This window comes from Hippocampus bargibanti, linkage group LG04, assembly GCF_051943395.1.
Source record: "Hippocampus bargibanti isolate YZ-2025 linkage group LG04, ASM5194339v1, whole genome shotgun sequence".
Classification (NCBI taxonomy): Eukaryota; Metazoa; Chordata; class Actinopteri; order Syngnathiformes; family Syngnathidae; genus Hippocampus; species Hippocampus bargibanti.
The window spans coordinates 32,243,722-32,263,607 of NC_142737.1; the positions used below are offsets into that span (position 1 = coordinate 32,243,722).

The 19,886-nt window shown below is 44.0% G+C and overlaps 1 protein-coding gene across 1 annotated transcript; it reads right to left on the minus strand.

Moving 5' to 3' along the window:
* Positions 1 to 1,098: 1,098 nt before the first annotated feature.
* Positions 1,099 to 18,083, minus strand: LOC148899752 (uncharacterized). The gene is made up of 5 exons (XM_088995222.1): positions 17,850 to 18,083; positions 9,471 to 9,749; positions 8,584 to 8,865; positions 6,535 to 6,807; positions 1,099 to 5,949 (listed from the first exon to the last, which is right to left on the minus strand). The coding sequence occupies exons 1-5, from the start codon at positions 18,019 to 18,021 to the stop codon at positions 4,778 to 4,780; spliced, it is 2,178 nt and encodes a 725-aa protein (XP_088851348.1). The 5' UTR covers positions 18,022 to 18,083; the 3' UTR covers positions 1,099 to 4,777.
* Positions 18,084 to 19,886: the final 1,803 nt, after the last annotated feature.

Genomic DNA, 19,886 nt, shown 5'->3' on the forward strand with positions numbered 1-19,886 from the left:
TCATAGCCTTTTCTGGATGGAACTGTTCAATAAAAGCTTGCACATCAACTGTTGAATGGCCTGTTTCTGCTTGTCCTCTTGACGCAACTTTCGCAATGCTGATGAGGGTCGTTATGCTGATGAGGTGATACCGGGGGGAGTGGGGGTAATAGGCCAGTCGTTAGTCAGGAATGTAGGAACAATCAGTGGGGCCACAGGGAGGGGGTCCCCCCCCCAACCTGAGCGTAGGGACCTATCATAGCTGTGTCCGGCGCCGCCATGTCTGGACGTTAGGGATATATAAATGGGGCCGATACGACCAGTCAGACTTTAGTTCGCTGACGAAGCCTCTTGGATAGGACGCGAAACGTCCGAAACCTTCACTTTTGTACAGATGACGGCTGAAGAAACCTTCTCATCGATGTCCTCTTGAAGGCAAATCAAATTCTCTGTGTTGATGACCTCATTATGGTCAGCAACAAGCTCCTCGATGTCATCTGCATTCACTTCGAGTCCTGTAGGTGCTGGCAGAGATTTTATGACAACAAAAGGCACGAGTCCGATGATTCCACGGACGCGGAATAAAACGCGACAAAAGAAGGCGGGCGGGGCGAATAAAATGGCACACTCGCGTCTAACAATCACCTCGTGCAAAGCAGACTGTTGGATTTGCCAGCACAAGACATAGCGATGAACTTTCAGTCGTAATTATGTCACTGGTGAGGTGAAGTGACTCGTTGAAATGAAATGAAATTGAAGTGTTGCGAGCGGCAGCCACGCCCGAGCTGTCAACTCGCACGTGACAATTTAGTGTGACTATTGACACGCTGTTCCGGTGTGTGTGAAAACACTAGCTCTGATTGGCTTACCATGACACATGACTCTACCCTTTAGCCAATCACAATCACTTCTATCGCATCTTGAGGGGGTGCTTACAAGTGCCGCAACACAGAAACGTTGGCAAGTGTTTGTCCCTGCTCATTCAGTTAGACAATGCTTTCCAAACAGTCTAGTCATAAGAAGTCGTGCGCTATTCTCGAACGTGAACGCACCCCAAGTCCTGTGTCACAGGTTCAGAGAGATCGCAGCAGAGAAATGACCACAAATAACGACTGTATATATATATAAAAACATGTATTTATTGATAAAACACACAGCAATTTACAGCATTTCCCGGTCATGAGTAATTACACTAGACACAAACTGTCAGCTCTATGCCCCCACGTAAAGACTCCAACATCACGGTTAAGATCCAGAATAGTATACCTTACCGTTGACAGAGGGCGGAGAGCCGGCAAATACACCCCGGTAGAGTAATCTGGACTGGAAAACGCAAAGCTGGACACTCGTGCACAGTTCACAGCAGACTCTAACCAATATTGAGGAAAATCCCATCTTATAGACCCACTCTTGCTAAGACAGGTGGCCAGCCTGTCCACGCAGGAGATAAGTCATTCTTCCTCCTTTTCCTCAGCCCTGGACTAACGAGCAATTTTTGGCAGGCACACAAAGGCGTGTGAGAACCTGCAGTTTCCAAAACCAAAACAAATTTGGTCAGTGTGACCGATTGTGCCAGTGTATCCGACCCAGGTGTTTCGACTCAGAAAAACAAAAAGGCGAATACAAAACAGTCAACGTGAGAAGCAAAAAGCGAATACAATACAATCAGTGTACCCAGGTGTTTCGACTCAGATACAAAACAATCACTGTGAAAAACAAAAAAAGCGAATACAAAACAATCAATGTGAAAAGCAAAAAATGAAACTATATATGAGTCAGCTCAGGACACCAATAACCATTTTTTTCTTCCTTCATCTTGGATGACAAATAAACAGAACAGAGTAGACGTATACGGCTGGTAGTTTCTTCAATTTATTCATAGTAACACACCACATTTGAACTGAGGCTGAACACAAGCCTGTGGGTTTTATTTTTCGGTCCCATAATAGTAAAATTATCTGCAAAAAGCTCCTCGGAGGCGATGGACGTGTGAATTCAGAGAGAGGGGGTGTGGAAAGGAGCGCCGGCTGGAGCGCTGTTCGGTCGTGTGCTTCCGCCGAAGATCACTCCGCCAGATCCAAAGATCGTGTGCTTGATGGACCGGCCATGGTGGGTGTGTATTATGAAAATAGTGCTTATTATAAGGCTTAATTTTCATAAATTTGACGTTCATATGATGAAAAGTTCATATCATAAGGCATTCGTAAGTTGAGGTCTCACTGTACTAAGTAGAGACGAGCGGTGGGACAGCAGCCGGCTGAGCCTCACCATGGATTGCGCAATGACTATGCTAACTGTGCTGGCTTGCTCTGCAGTGAGACTGCATAGCTGTCCCTCTGCATATCGCTATTAAAGTGTTCAAACACTTTTAGTATATGAACTAAATTATATAATGTAGAGTCACTTTACATTATAAACACTGTACTACAGTGTTTATTTTATTTTTATCAAAACTGTGTGCATAGGTGATGCACACAGTTCTCCTTCCACATGACAGGGGGTAAGTAGTGAGAGCAAGCTACAGTAAACAGTTAGCAAGTTTTTTTTTTCGTGTTGCTTGGCCGTATTTTCATAATGGAGGATTACATATCTAAATTGAAAGAAATAGAGAGACTTTGAAAACTGAAGAAAGATACGGAAGGCTTCTACAAATAAGTTATCAATGCCTTTCCTCAGGAGCGGCACATGGACTTCATTTATAAGTAAAGGTAACATAACACGATAATCACGTTTTTTTAATTCTTTTTTTCTATGCTACAGTTTATATAAAGAATGCTGACTTGATATTTTAAACAAAACACTGTTGCCAATCAAATGGGGAATAAGCTACTCTGTAAAGTTCATATTTGTAAATCTGACTGTGATGACGTCAGTGCCTCACCAGCAATGAACCTCACCGCACGTCACTGGACAGTGTAGTTCTTGAATTACAACCCAATAGCATATTTATTATTAAGATAAGGTATATTTTGTGGAGTTTTAAGGCTTATTTAGTAGACAATTATGTTTTATGGGGATCTGGGAACGAATTATTCTAATTTTAATGGTTTCCTATAGGAAATTAATGTTCGGCAGATGAACTTTTGGCCTTACACACATTTTCTGGGAAGTTGGTGAGCTGAGGTCTCACTGAACTTGGCAGGTATGCTTTGACGAAATTACTTCCGAAATTTCCACTCATTTCGTTTTTTTTCATGACAAAAGTGACCTCGAGAGTTTTGAAAGGCACTTATAAATGAAATGTATTATTTTTATTATTAGATTATTATTATTAGATGAAAATGTCCAAAGTCCGGCCCGGGGGCCAAATGCGGTCCGTGGTAAATTTTCTTTTATGCTTTACCTCTGTATGCTAAGCGCTGCCATCTAGAGGTCAATAAGGAACAGTATATTAATAATAATAACAATAATAATAATAATACATTTCATTTCTAAGCGCATTTCAAAACTCTCAAGGATACTTTACAGTCACAAGATATTTTTTCTGTGGGTGATTAGCGACAGCCTCACGCGCTAGTGTTCTCTCAACCCAGAAGTTGCATAAAGTAAAAAAACAGTAATTGACCAAATGAAGCCCCCATTATTCTAAAAATGTCGACTTTCAATGTTAAAAAATCTTAAATGGTGACAAATCTAAAAAAAATGTGAGGAAAAAGTTAAAGTGTTGAAAAAAGTGAAGAAAAAGTGAATCGCCAATTTCAGTTCTCAATGTCAACTCAATTTTGAGATTCATGTTTCAAACGTTTTTTTTTTTAACTTAAAGGACAAGCGACGTCTCCGGACAAGGTGTGTCCATAATTTGTAAAATGGCTTCAAATGACTTCTACTGAGCGTATTTTAATAAGATTCCACCGCATATAGCTATATGTTAAGTTTTAAGACTCGCGCTGACTATTCAGGAAGTCTTGTTTTTGAGTTGGTGACGAGTCCGTACGTGACGTCACTTAAGGACCCCCCCTTGACCGACAAAAAGACACATTGTAGCAGTCCTTCCATCACGTCAATGTATTTTGCTGTACTGTGTGTCTGTCAACCTTGTGTTGCACCCAAAAGCCGTCAGAAGAGGGCGTCCAAGCTCCATGGAAGGAATTTATCAGCCCGTGGAAACGGGCTGATTCATTCCTCACGGGAGCTGGTCGCCATTTTTGGGTGTGACATTCCCCCGCCCGTTTGCCTCAAAATGACACGGAATAAATTCTTTAATCGATTGAAAACATGTATGCTTTCCTCTTCAGAACTATTTGAATCATATTCATAACTGGATGTGTAACAAGAAAGCATATTCTCCGAATATGAAGCCATTGTTTTGATTCATAAGCAATGCAAGACGTCTTGGCGTGACGTCATGAACTCGAAGCGGGACTTTCTGAAAATGCCCAATTCGCAGCTCAATTTTTTGCAGATTTTGGACACTAAGTCATTTTTATTGGTGTTTTGCATTTGAATAAAATATCATACTGCGTGTTTTGGGTATTTTAGATGCTATAAAACGTTTTTCTAATGTCAGTTAAGAAACAAAAAAGTGACGTCGGTTGTCCTTTAATGTTACTTCCGGGTTGAGTGAACGCCGGCGCATGTGGCTGCCGCTGCTCACCATCAGAAAAAATATCCAGTGACTGTAAAGTGTCCTTGAGAGTGTTGAAAGGGGCTTCTAATGTATAATAATTTTAATTATAAGAAATAACAATCAGGCACAGTCGAGGGATCGCTAAGCACCGGTCGCTGCATGCGGTTTACTTGTCGCGTGGTGCATGCGGACATGCGAAGCCAAACAGGACTTCTGGGCGAAGCTTTCGCCTTACTCTTGGCAAGCGAAGGGCTTTTCTCCCGTGTGCGTCCTCATGTGGGTGTTCATGGTTCCCTTTTGAGAAAAGACCTTGCAGCAAACTGAGCAGGTGAAGGGTTTTTCTCCCCTGTGGATTTTCATGTGGCTCGTCAAGTACCACTTGCAAGTGAACTTTTTACCGCAAATGGAGCATCGGTAGGGCTTTTCTCCCGTGTGCAACCTCATGTGGACCTTCATGCTTCCTTTCTTAGAAAAGGCCTTGCCGCAAACCGAGCAGCAACAGGATTTTTCTCCCGTGTGAGTTTTCACGTGGCTCGTCAAGTACCACTTGCAAGTGAACTTTTTACCGCAAATGGAGCATTGGTAGGGCTTTTCGCCCGTGTGCAACATCATGTGGACCTTCATGCTTCCTTTGTTAGAAAAGGCCTTGCCGCAAACCGAGCAGCAACACGATTTTTCTCCCGTGTGGGTCCTCACGTGACTTATCAAGTCGGAATTGTACTTGAACTTTTTATCGCAAACGGAGCATCGGTGGGATTTTTCGCTGGTGTGAATCTTCATGTGGACCTTCATGCTTCCTTTGTTAGAAAAGGCCCTGCCGCAAACTGAGCAACAACAGGATGTTTCTCCCGTGTGGGTTTTCCCGTGTTTTATCAAGTCGCAATTGTAATTGAACTTTCTACCGCAAACGGAGCATCGGTAGGGCTTTTCGCCCGTGTGCAACCTCATGTGGATCTTCATGCTTCCCTTATGAGAAAAGGCCTTGCCGCAAATCGAGCAGCAACAGGATTTTTCTCCCGTGTGGGTTTTCTCGTGTTTCATCAAGTCGGAATTGTACTTGAACTTTTTATTGCAAACGGAGCAGCACAAATGCTCCTTGGGGGTGGGACACTTTTGGCGTTTGCGGGACCTTTTCTGGCCGGGGACCTTTTTCGGAGAGCCCGGGCACGTTTTGTCCTCGCCTTGCCTGTTGGTGTCGTCCGACATTGGCCCCAGGAGGTCGTCTGGCGGCGACCCTTCAGATGACTCGGGCGCTTCGTCTTCACCCGCTTCGGTTGGGGCCAACACGCTGACATTGGCCTCAAAATGGGAGGAGCCCTGCGTACACTCCAGTTCCAAACCGGAGTGGCGGCAGGGCGGCTGAGTGGGACTTGCTTCCAGACCGTTGATGATCCACTGGAGATCTGCGGGACGCAAGCGACGCAAATACAGTCAAACTTGGGTTTTCGACCATAATCCGTTTCAGAATCATAAGTGGCCCTTTGACGCCCCCCTTGGCCCATTTCGATTTGCTCGCAAGTCCAATATGATACAGACAATACATTTGATGATGTGAAAGTGTTTTTCATCACACTCAAAGACACTTTAAAGGAGCTTAAATGCAAACTAAAATGTACATCTGAAGACAAGCAGACAGAATTGAAATCAAAATAGATCGGTTGGAATTTCTAATCTCAGACTTTTGGCCCATTCACGAAAGATTTGAATACCGTGACTGTAAAGTCTCCTTGAGTGTTTTGAAAGGCGCTTAGAGATGAAATGTAAATGTATTATTATTATATTATTACACCAAAATCTGATATGCGGATCAAAACTCTGAAGATGGAGGACACTGATTCGCTGTGGCGACCCCTTGAAGGGAAAAGACGAAAGGAAAAGAAGAGGATCAAAATCTGAATGATCCTAAAACGTGCCCAGAATTGAGATGCGGGAAATGTTTGTTGCGCCTGCGTCGTCACAGCCGCCATTTTTTGAGTAAGCGTCGTTACCTTCACAATCGGCGGCACTCCCCAAAGCTTCTTCTGTGTGATGCCCCGAGGAGGGCGTCCCGCAACAATATTCACTCGGACCGCCGGGATGAAGCTGTGACCGCTCGGGTGGTGGAAGTCGGTCGTCTTCAAAGACGCCATCTTGCAGCAAACTCCTGACATCGGCCTCCTCCTCTTCCTTTTTAATCTGGGGGGCCTGTGGGTACTGCAAACCGGAGCTTCCTAATTTTACGTCAGGACCTTCTTCCCGACGACCAATCAGCTGATTCACGTCTGCGAGGACACAGGCAGGAAGTAATTTACACATTTAGAAAATGATGGAGGGGCAAGGGGAGGCAGAGTTCGACATTTTTCTCTCAACTGTAAAAGAAAAAAAATATCGACATGTTCATAACGAAGACAACGCTAGAAGAAGGTGAGCGTCGTTCGGTATGGCGAACGTCACGGCCACATGACTCCATAGTGGCGTTTTAATTGACTGAAAGCTAAACCTAAGACGGCGGCCGTCCATCGGTGTTGTTCGTCCGTTCAAATGAAAGTGTGGCGAAACGATGTCTTCCAATTCACATTCGGGCGTTCTACGCATATAGAACAAATATAACCGGAACATTCTGGGTTTCCGTTTCAACAAAATAGAGCATTGGTGTCATTTCTAACGCCGTGAATGCCGAATCCAAGTATGGCAGATAAACCTTTGACGTGTATCACCATTCGGGTCTTGCAAACCGCCTCCAGTTGTCGTCTGTGTCGCTCGCTCTACTCTCTTGGTCGACAAAGTTGCTCCTCGTACGAAGCCACGGTAGTTTGGAACAGTCCAAAGATTTCGTCGGCGGCCGCAAGCAGCCGTTCCCTCACCAACTCTTTCAACATGTCGACGACTCGAGGTTCTTTCTGCTTTTTGGCTGGAAACGACGTCTGCTCGCCGAACTCTGGCTTTGTATTTTTGACGTCACCTTGAAACGCGCGAGAATCCCCGAGAGCGCCTTGAGCCGCCTTACAGTGCGGTAGTAACACGTATGAGACTCCACCATATTGCATGTGACGGATCTGCCCGGTGTTGTTGCTCAGCTTGTGGGAGACCGTTTTCTCAAGGGCAAACATGGATCAGCCACACGTGTATGGCTGCTAAGCATGTTGGAAGGGGCAGGTAGTCATTTATTATGATCGCACGAGAATAGAATGAACAAAAGAATTCAGCCAATCACACATTTTTAAATTTGAACAAATAAATAAAATAAAAACAATCCTACAAGTGGAGCATCCGAAGGGTTTTCCTCCAGTGTGCGTCCTCACGTGGACCTCCATGTTTCCCTTCAGAGAAAAAGCCTTGCCGCAAACCGAGCAGCAATAGGATTTTTCTCCCATGTGGGTTCTACCGTGTCTGATTAAGTCGGAATTGCAAGTCAAGTTTTTACCGCAACTGGAGCAGCCGAAGTTCTCCAGTGTGCATCCATGTGGTGCTTCTGATAAAATGCCTTGCCGCAATCAGAGCAGCTAAAGGACTTCTCTCCCGTGTGGGTTTTCATGTGTCTCATCAAGTCGGAATTGCGAGTGAACTTTTTTTCCGCGAACCGAGCAGCAAAAGGGGTTTTCTCCATGTGGATTTTCACATGTCTTATCAAGTCAAAATGGTAAGTGAACTTTTTATCGCAAAGGGAGCAGCAGAAAAGCTCCTTGGGGGCAGGTCAGGACACTTTTGGCGTTTGCGGGACATTTTCAAGCCGGGGACCTTTTTCGGAGAGCCCGAGCACGTTTCGTTCTCTCCTTGCCTGTCGGTGTCGTCGTGCAAGATTGGTGCCAGGTAGTCGTCTGGCGGCGACCAATCAGACCACTTGTGCGCGTTGTCTTCACCCGCTTCGTTTTTCAGTCGGCCGCCGGTCGGGGGCAACGTGCTGACATTGGCCTTTTTCCCCTTCTCTAAAGATTTGAATCCAAATCAAGATCTGATTTTTTTGTTTGATCCTAAAACGTGCCCAGAATTGAGATGCGGGAAATGTTTGTTGCGCCTGCGACGTCACAGCCCCCATTTTTTTAATTACATGTCATTACCTTCACAATCGGCAGCGCTTCCCAAAGCTTCTTCTGTGCGACGGCCAGAGGGTGGGGTCCCGCGGTGATCTTCGCTCGGACCGCTGGGAAGAAGCTGTGACCGTCTAAGGGGTTGATATCGGTCGTCGACACTCTCCTCAGAGAAGCCATCTCGCGGCAACGTGCTGACATCGGCCTCCTCCTCTTCCTTTTTAATGTGGGGGGCTTGTGGATACTCCAAAGCGGAGCTTCCCGATTTCACGTCAGGACATTCTTCCCGACGACCAATCAGCTGATTTACGTCTGCGAGGACACAGGCAGGAAGTAATTTACACATTTAGAAAATGATGGAGGGGCAAGGGGAGGCAGAGTTCGACATTTTTCTCTCAACTGTAAAAGAAAAAAAATATTGACATGTTCATAACGAAGACAACGCTAGAAGAAGGTGAGCGTCGTTCGGTACGGCGAACGTCACGGCCACATGACTCCATAGTGCCGTTTTAATTGACTGAAAGCTAAACCTAAGATGGCGGCCGTCCATCGGTGTTGTTCGTCCGTTCAAATGAAAGTGTGGCGAAACGATGTCTTCCAATTCACATTCGGGCGTTCTACGCATATAGAACAAATATAACCGGAACATACTGGGTTTCCGTTTCAACAAAATAGAGCATTGGTGTCATTTCTAACGCCGTGAATGCCGAATCCAAGTATGGCAGATAAACCTTTGACGTGTATCACCATTCGGGTCTTGCAAACCGCCTCCACTCCAGTTGTCGTCTGTGTCGCTCGCTCTACTCTCTCGGTCGACAAAGTTGCTCCTCGTACAAAGCCACGGTCGTTTGGGACAGGGAAATGTTTGTTGCGCCTGCGTCGTCACAGCCGGCATTTTTTTTATTACATGTCATTACCTTCACAATCGGCAGCGCTTCCCAAAGCTTCTTCTGTGCGACGCCCCGAGGGTGGGGTCCCGCGGTGATCTTCGCTCGGACCGCTGGGAAGAAGCTGTGACCGTCTGAGGGGTTGATATCGGTCGTCGACACTCTCCTCAGAGAAGCCATCTCGCGGCAACGTGCTGACATCGGCCTCCTCTTCCTTTTTAATGTGGGGGGCTTGTGGATACTCCAAAGCGGAGCTTCCCGATTTCACGTCAGGACCTTCTTCCCGACGACCAATTAGCGGATTCGCGTCTACAGGGACACAAGCACGAAATAATTCACACAGTTAGAAAATAATGGAGGGGCAAAGGGGCCATAGTTCAACATTATTCTGTTATTCTTCTTCTTTCGGCTTTTCCCTTCAGGGGTCGCCACAGCGAATCAGTGTCCTCCATCTAACGCGGTTTTGTGCATCCTCTTCTCTCACACCAGCTACCTTCATGTCATCTTTGAAAACATCCATAAACCTCCTCTTCGGTCTTCCTCTCGGTCTCCTGCCTGGCAGTTCAAGGCTCAGCATCCTTCTTCTGATGTAGTAACTCTCTCTCCTATGGACATTTCCAAACCATCTCAGTATGACTTTCTCCCCAAAGTCTCCAATATGAGTTGTCCCTCTAATGCAGGGGTGCTCATTACGTCGATCGCGATCTACTGGTCGATCGCAGCGTGACAGTAAAAAAAAATATATGTCAGCCTATCAAACGTCCCATCACTTGATTGACATACACGGCAACCATTCAGATGACAACTGACTTTTTACCTTTAGGTCGCCGTGCATGCGTAAACAACGGCGCTAAACGCAGCAAAATTTACAAGCTAGTCAGCGAATTATCTCAGATTTTAAGCCCTTGCTAAAACATATGGTGATCAAAATGAGTGAGAAAACGGGAGCAAGTGAGGGGGCAAAACATATTACTTTCATACGGAATGGGAAAATGTGGAGCGCCATTTTCGGACTGTTCATGGAAAATACGACATTGACTTCACGCCGAAAAGCCAGCTGAGAAAGAGAACGGTGGATGAACTAAAATCCCAGTTGTCCGGACAGCAGTCATTTTTCACTCAACATACTTCAAAAGCGAAAGTCGCCACCGAAGCATCTTTCCGGGTGAGTCACGCCATCGTTAAAAACAATAAGTCCTTCCAAGACGGAGAGATGGTAAAAGAAGCATTCGTTGAAGCAGCTGACTCCTTGTTCAGAGACTTGGACAGTTCTGTAACTTACTCACACAGGAAAAGTACCCCAACTTGAGGAAATGTGCGACCTCCTTGACTGCATTATTCGACTCCACTTATTTATGTGAGTCAGCCTTTTCCTACATGAAGATCATTAAGTCCAAATACCGTTCCACCATGAATGATGAACATTTGGAAATGTGCTTGAGGCTGGCTGTCAGCATCTACTGTCCGGACTATGCATCCCTGGCTGATTCAATTCAGTGCCAGTCATCAAAGTAAACTCAGGTAATTACAAAAAATGTTAATACAGTAAAGTCTCGTTATATCGATATTCAAGGGAGTCCAAAAAAATATCGATATAACCGGGACTATCGATATATCCGACCCTGTTTCCATGTAATTTTCCCCGTGCGTGCATAGGAATAGTATCGATATAACCGGGACTATCGGTATATCCGATATCGATATAACGAGACTTTACTGTAGTTATTTATATGTAGTTATTATGTGTGTTGTGCAATATTGGCTTATTCAGTTATGTAAGGTACATCAACATACATTGTACATACAAAGAATCCTTAAAACATTTGAAAATAATTATGTTTTGCATTTTTGTCGTGGGTAGATCATTTTGACTTGGTAGTTTTTGTAAGTAGCTCGTATGTTGAAAAAGTGTGAGCACCCCTGCTCTAATGTATTCATTCCTGATCCTATCCAATCTGGTCACTCCCAAAGAAAACCTCAACATCTTCAGCTCTGCTACCTCCAGCTCTGCTTCCTGTCTTTTCTTCAAAGGCATTGTCTCCAGTCCAAACTTCATGGCTGCTCTCACCACCGTTTTATACACCTTTCCTTTCATCCTAGCTGAAACCCTTCTATAACCCCCGACATTTTTCTCCAGCTGTTCAAGCCTGCCTAGACACACTTCTCCACCTCTTTTCCACACTCTCCATTGCTATGGACAGTTGACCCCTGGTATTTAAAATACTCCACCTTCTTTATCTCTTCTCCCTGTAGCATCAGTCTTGCACTTGGATCCCTCTTATTCACTCATATATTCCGTCTTGCTGTGACTGATCTTCATCCCTCTCCTTTCCAGGGCATACATCCACATCTCTAGTTTCTCCGCCACTGCAAACATTATGGTCCAAGGAGATTCTTGTCTAACATCGTCTGTCAGCCAGTCCATCACCATCGTGAATAAGAATGGGCTCAGAGCTGACATTTTTCTCTCAACTGCAAAGGAAAAATTCGTCGACATGTTCAGAACGAAGACCACAACGTTAGAAGGTGAGCCCAGTCAGGTACGAAAAACGTCACCACCACGTGACGCTAAAGCGGCGTTCCAAATGGATGGAAGCTAAATAAAGAAAGTCACGCAATGATTGTTGCTAATATGCACGATTACCTGGGGGGTGAACCTACTGTGGCTTCCAATGAGAATGTGGTGGGAGATTCGTTCCCTCCGCTTCCACTCTCTCCTGCGGCTACCTCTACCACAGTTTCCTCCCCTACTTCACCAGCAGCTAAAATAGCTCGCAATATCCAAGGTCCAGTTCCCCAAGACCTCATGGCAATTCTGCTCGCTGAATTCGAGTCTCTGCGGCAACTAATGAACACAAGAGCTGATGCCCTAGAAGCTATGATTAAGATGAACTCAGTGACTATTGCAAAAGTACAAGCAGAGAGTAAAGAAAATACAAAACAAATAAATGGCTTGAAAGTTTCTCTGGACCAGATGCACGCAGAAACGGCTGCAATAAAGGATAGATTGGGAAAACTGGAGTCTCACCCACGCAGTTTAAACAAAGACATGATAAACCGCATTTCCAAGTGGGAGACCTATCATCAACATTGGAATCTTATCCTCCATGGACTGGAAGAAAACTACCAGCAGAATATCGGCCAGGAGACCATACAAGTGCTTCAGGGTGTGCTGCCTGAGGCCAAGGACAAGATCCCTGGTGTGGTGGACACCATCCATCGCCTCGGCCCGAGACGCCCAAACAGCTCCAGGAGTCGCCCTATAATGATCCAGTTTGCCTTCAGGATCCACAAAGAAGCCATCTGGGCAGCAGCGAAAGCGGGTAACTCCTTCCTCCAGGCTAAAGGTCTTCGGCTATCCCTTGACTTCCCACCAGAGGTACGTGAGAGGAGGCGTCTGTTGTGGCCCCAAGTGGACAAGGCCAGAAAGGAACATAAGTAGGCCCATTTTGTGGGAGGCCGTGCCTTTGTGGATAGGGTTGAGATCTTCCCTCCCTGATATTTAGGAGGTTCTGACTGACTTAACCTCTAAGTATTCTCCAATACCTGTAAATAATTTTTGATTTACCAGGCTGTTAAGCTAATAGTATTAAAAGAATAATAAATAATGAATAAAGCAGTTGCTCTCGAAATAGAAATTTAATATTCTACACGTTATGATACACATCATACATTATGGGCTTATTATGTTTAAATGTACTACTTTTGGTTATTCAGCAGTCCTTAGTCTCTATTTCTTTTTCAATAGACTGTGCTTCACCAAATTTTTGGTGTGAGCACTTTGTTTTTGAAGTGATCACGTGGATTGCTGTTTGAGTTTTCTATATTTAGTTCTTATGAAAAAAAAAAATGTAATTTCTTTTATATTTTACTTTTCCTAGCTTAATTTTTCATTTCTTCTATTTTCTACTTTTCTCATCCCTATGTCCCTTTCCCTTCTCTCCCTAAATGCCAGGGGTTTAAGGAACTCCTTGAAACGCAAAGCTGTATTTTTGTTTCTCAGAAAATTTAAGTGTGATTTCTTGTTTTTACAAGAAACTCATAGTACAACAAATGACGTCAGTCTCTGGAAAAGTCAATGGGGAAGAGACTTATGGGGAGCACACAGGTCGGAAAAAGCAGCCGGTGTCACAGTTCTAAAAGAAAATTTCTCTGGGGAAATTATTGGTCATGACCGTGACCCGGAAGGTCACTATATCATACTTGTGTTGGCAATCTCTGATAAAAATGTTATCATGATTAATATATATGGGTACAATTCACGTCCTAAAAATATATTATTGTTAGAAGAAATTGATAAAAAAGTTGAGTACTGGTTAAACAAATATCCAACTGCCTATTTAATTCTGGGTGGTGATTTTAATGTAGTTATGTATAACAAACTAGATCGACTTCCACCACCAAGCCAAGCAGTCTCTAATCTATACCTCATCACCTTCATGGAGAAATACAACCTATATGATGTTTTCAGAGAAAAGTTTCCCTCTCTAAAAACATATACTTGGCACTCTAAGGACCTTTCAAAACAGTCTAGACTGGATTACTGGTTGATATCTAAAACAATCTCTGCGGACCTCGTTGAAGTAGACTACCCCCCCAGCACCACTGTCTGATCATAAAATAATTACACTTAAGGTAACCTTGACACCAGTTATGAATATTCCTAAGGCTTTATGTTGGAAGCTGAACAATAGTTTGTTAGCCCATGATGAGGTAAAGGAAAATATAAACAGGTTAATAAAGTCTCATTGGGACACAGCCCTTCTTCAAAACTCTTTCAGCCTCCAATGGGAACTTTTAAAATACGAAATTGGTAAATATATGAGGAAATATAGCAGCAATTTAGCGAAACACAGAGGAGCGGAAGAGGACGATTTATGTGCTCAAATAATGTCTCTTTCCAGTCAATCAGCAACCCTATCTGAGGATGATCACGCCAAGTTAGCAGACTACCAAAATAAACTTGATGATATATATAGACGAAAAGCAGAGGGCGCATTTATCAGATCCAGGAGGCGTTGGCTGGAAGAAGGGGAAAAATGCTCAGCGCACTTCTGCATACGAAAGTTTATTATGCAGAGGCAGATGATCTACGCATTAAAATATCAGCTCTTCTCAGTAGTGCCAAAGTTCCTCCGTCCAACATAACATTAGAAGAGAGAAAGGCGTTAACTACTCTACAAAAAGACAAAAATATCACTATTTTGCCAGCAGACAAGGGCAGATGCACAGTGCTTCTCAACACATTGGATTATGAAGACAAAATAAATAGGTTAATCAGTGATTCTAACACGTATGAGCAACTAAAAAGGGACCCTTCCAATAGATACAAGAAAGAAATGATTGACTGTCTCCAAAAGTTAGAGAAAGGAAAACATATAGACAAACAGATGTATTTTAGATTATACCCGGGAGAGGCCACGCCATGTATCTATGGCCTGCCAAAAATACATAAAGAAGGGTTCCCCCTCAGACCCATTGTTTGTAGCATTGACTCCTCTACATACAATGTAGCCAAATCGATGAGAAGGTTTCTTCAGCCGTCATCTGTACAAAAGTGAAGGTTTCGGACGTTTCGCCTCCTATCCAAGAGGCTTCGTCAGCGAACTAAAGTCTGACTGGTCGTATCGGCCCCATACATTCAATGTAGGATGTATGAATGTGGGAACAATCAGTGGGGCCACAGGGGGGGGGGTCCCGCGCCCCCCCCCCAACCTGAGAGTAGGGACCTATCATAGCTGTGTCCGGCGCACCAGGTCTGGACATTAGGGATATATAAATGGGGCCGATACGACCAGTCAGACTTTAGTTCGTTGACGAAGCCTCTTGGATAGGAGGCGAAACGTCCGAAACCTTCACTTTTGTACAGATGACGGCTGAAGAAACCTTCTCATCGATGGACCACTCCTGTACGACTGAGAGCTTACACAGACGTAATGTAGCCAAATATTTAAAAAGTATTTTAGCTCCGTTGGTTGGTAACACAGAATATCACGTAGAGAACACCACAGGGTTTGTAGAGAGGATCAAAGACCTCATATTGGAACCTGAGGAAACTTTGGCATCATACGATGTGACTTCTCTCTTTACATCTGTCCCAACCCCAGCAGCAGTCTCAGTGGTGAGGACGAGACTACTGGCGGACGTTTCGCTGCATGAAAGAACCAAACTTAAAGCGGATCACATCTGACAATTATTGGAAATCTGCCTTAATACTACGTATTTTCAATTTCGGGAAAATTTTTATAAACAAATTCATGGTTGTGCTATGGGCTCACCAGTTTCACCCATAGTGGCTAATCTTTACATGGAAGAGATGGAGAAACAGGCCCTCACATCCTTCCCAGGGACAAAACCGAGACACTGGTTTAGATATGTGGACGATACTTTTGTCATAATTAAGAAACAAGAAATTCAATCCTTCACAGATCACCTCAACTCTGTAGACTTCAACATTAAATTTACTCGTGAGGACATTCAAGAGAACCAACTAGCCTTCTTGGATTGTAAAGTAATTATAAAAGAGGACAGAGCGCTAAAAACAGAAGTCTTTAGGAAGGCTACGCACACTGACCAATACTTACTTTTTGACTCTAACCACCCTTTACAACACAAACTAGGAGTTATCGGAACCCTCCAGCATAGGGCTAAACTAATACCAACTAGCACTGAAGGTAGAGAAAAGGAGGCAAAACATATCAGGAGAGCACTCACTAACTGTGGGTACCCTCAGTGGTCATTCAACAAATGTCAGAAAGAAAGAATAGGGAATGAAACCAATAATTCTCAAGATACAAAAAGGAGAGGAGTAGCAGTACCGTACATTGCAGGAATTTCTGAAAAATTACAAAGAGTCCTTTGGCAACATAAAATTCCTACTTATTTCAAACCGATAAACACGTTAAGGCAAAAATTAGTGCATCCAAAAGATAGGCTACCAAGTGAAAAACAAAGTAATGTAGTTTATTCCATACATTGTAAGAATGAAAATTGTAAAGAGCAGTACATTGGGGAGACAAAAAAAGACTTTATCAACATCGCAGGGATAATACAAGTGGACCTCAATCGGCAGTACATCTGCACCTAAAAGCTAGCAACCACTCATTTGACGACAATGAGGTTAAAATCTTAGCGAAAGAACATAGATGGTTTGAAAGGGGCGTAAAAGAAGCGATTCTTATAAAACAACAAAATCCTTCATTAAACCGGTCTGGTGGGGTGAGGTTCAATTTGGATCGTTCATACAATAGCCTGCTTAGGCAAAACAGGTTAGGCAACTTTCGTTATGCTGATGAGGTGATACCGGTGGGAGTGGGGGTAATAGGCCAGTCGTTAGTCAGGAATGTAGGAACAATCAGTGGGGCCACAGGGACGGGTCCTCTGCCCCCCCAACCTGAGAGTAGGGACCTATCATAGCTGTGTCCGGCGCCACCATGTCTGGACATTAGGGATATATAAATGGGGCCGATACGACCAGTCAGACTTTAGTTCGCTGACGAAGCCTCTTGGATAGGAGGCGAAACGTCCGAAACCTTCACTTTTGTACAGATGACGGCTGAAGAAACCTTCTCATCGATGGACCACTCCTGTACGACTGAGAGCTTACACAGACGCATATTCATAAATCTAAATTTTGGAAACCCCTATTTGTAATATTTCAAAATGAAATGAAACTATATCAGAAAACAATTCAACCATCTGCCGACCCAAATGCTATCAAAACACATGATTTGTTGATGAACTATGGCATAGGATGATGTGCTTGCCGAATTCATCTGGTGTCCCCCCCTCTCTTTTTTGTCAATTTCACTATGTTATGCAGACTCGATGAAATGTTAAAACCCCTGGAAACCCCCTCCCCCTCTCTCTCTCTCTTCTATTTTGTTCTTCTCTCCTCTTTTTTCTTCTTGTATAATGATTATCTGTCAGGAACTCCTATTTCCTGTGCGATCAGGTACTGTCTCATACGCGATTATGTCACTTAATGTATGTTGCCAACTATTTGGAAAATATCAAGTATGCAGAAAGATTTGCTGAGACACACCTCAGATGTACTTTTACAAGCTCCACGAGCTATTCAAAACCAATGGTTTTGTCTACTTTTGTTGTGTTTTGTTTGCAGTGTTCTTTGTTTGTTTCTGTTGCTTTGTATGTTTGCATGCCATTTGAATTAAAAAAAAAAAAAAAAAAAAAAAAAAAAAGCTAAATCTAAGATGGCGGCCGTCCAACGGTGTTATTTGTCCGTTCAAATGAAAGTGTGGCGAATCGACATCTTCCGATTCACATTCGGGCGTTCTACGCGGATAGAACAAATACAACCGGAACATTATGGGTTTCCGTTTCAACAAACTAGAGCGTTGGTGTCGTTTGTTGCGCCGCGAATACCGAATCCAAGTATGGCGGACAAACCTTCGAAGCGTATCACTATTCGGGTCTTGCAATCCAGTTTTCGTCGGTGTCGCTCGCTTTCCTCCCTCGCTCGACAAAGTTGCTCCTCGTACGAAGCCACGGTCGTTTGGAACAGTCCGAAGATTTCATCGGCGGCCGCAAGCAGCCGTTCCCTCACCAATTCTTTCAACATGTCGACGACCCGAGGTTCTTTCTGGTTTTGGACTGGAATCTGCGTCTGCTCGCCGAACTCTGGTCTCGTATTGTTGACGTCACCTTGAAACGCGCGAAAATCCCTGAGAGCGCCTAGAGCAGCTTCACAGTTTGAGGAACACGTGTGAAGCTCCGCCATATTGCGAGTGGCACGCCAAAACGTCTTGCCTTGCTCGAGAATCAAAACAATGACTTCAGATTCGGAGAAGATGCTTTCTTCTCATCCAGTTATGAGTATGATTCAAATAGTTCTGAAGAGGACAGCATTAATGTTTGCAATTGATTAAAGAAGTTCTTCCGGGTCATTTGGAGGTGTCAGGAATTATGTGTAGCGTCCCAGAAAATGCAGAAGATGGCGCCCAAGCTCTGTCAGAAATTGGCTCATTTGTCTGCTGGGAATTTGTGTCAGCTAGTATGAAATAGTAGTCTTGGTGCAACACACAACGATTCACCCTCGCATTATTTATGTGTTTTCCTTCTAATTTCGCCATCAACAGGGATCAACACGAAGTTTTCAGACCAAACAAAGTACCCAAAATGCATTGTGTGCCGCTTGTGCCGTCAGTTGTCCTTTAAAGGACAACCGACAAGCCTCCGGACAAGCTGCGTCCACAACCTGCAAAATAACCCCAAATGACCTCCACAGAGCGCATTTTACAAAGATTCCACCGCATATAGCGACACTTCATGTCCCAAGACTCACGTCGAACAATCATGAAGTCCTGCTCTCGAGCCGAAGACGACACCCTGAAGGGAGAAATGGTTATTGGTGTCCTGAGCTGACTCATATAGTTTCATTTTTTGTTTTTCACATGGATTGTTTTGTATTCGCTTTTTTTGCTTCTCACAGTGATTATTTTGTATCTGACTCGAAACACCTGGGTACACTGATTGTTTTGTATTCGCTTTTTCGCTTTTCACATTGACTGTTTTGTATTCGCCTTTTTGTTTTTCTGAGTCGAAACACCTGGGTCGGATACACTGGCACAATCCGTCACACTGACCAAATTTGTTTTGGTTTTGGAAATTGCAGGTTCTCACACATCTTTGTGTGCCTGCCAAAAATTGCTTGTTAGTCCGGGGCTGAGGAAAAAGCAGGAGGAATGACTTATCTCCTGCGTGGACAGGCTGGCCACCTGTCTTAGCAAAGAGTGGGTCTATAAGATGGGGTTTTCCTCAATATTGGTTAGAGTCTGCTGTGAACTGTGCACGAGTGTCCAGCTTTGGGTTTTCCAGTCCAGATTACTCTACCGGGGTGTATTTGCCGGCTCTCCGCCCTCTGTCAACGGTAAGGTATACTATTCTGGATCTTAACCGCGATGTTGGAGTCTTTACGTGGGGGCATAGAGGTGACAGTTTGTGTCTAGCGTAATTACTCATGATCGGGAAACGCTGTAAATTGCTGTGTGTTTTATCAATAAATACATATTTTTATATATATATATACAGTCGTTATTTGTGGTCATTTCTCTGCTGCGATCTCTCCGAACCTGTAACAAGGCAATTTTTTTCATAAAACACACCCCAAATTCCGTCAAATCACATCTTTGACCGCGATTAATTATCATATCAGCTGAGATCCACAAAATGAAGCTATTTAATGATACTCAAGACAAATGATAAAGTCCTGAGAAGCTGAAATCGAACGGACATGTTGAAGGAATGCTTTGGATCCCATTTTGATGCCCTCTATCCTGAAGCGGATTCCTTATTAAAGCACATTTGCTCATTCCATAAAATAGCGCCGACCTCACCGTGTATCAAATAAAATCTGTGGCTGTTCAATGGAAAAATCTTGCTGACACGCTCTGCAGTTGGCGTCACTTTCAACCTTTTCTTGAGTCA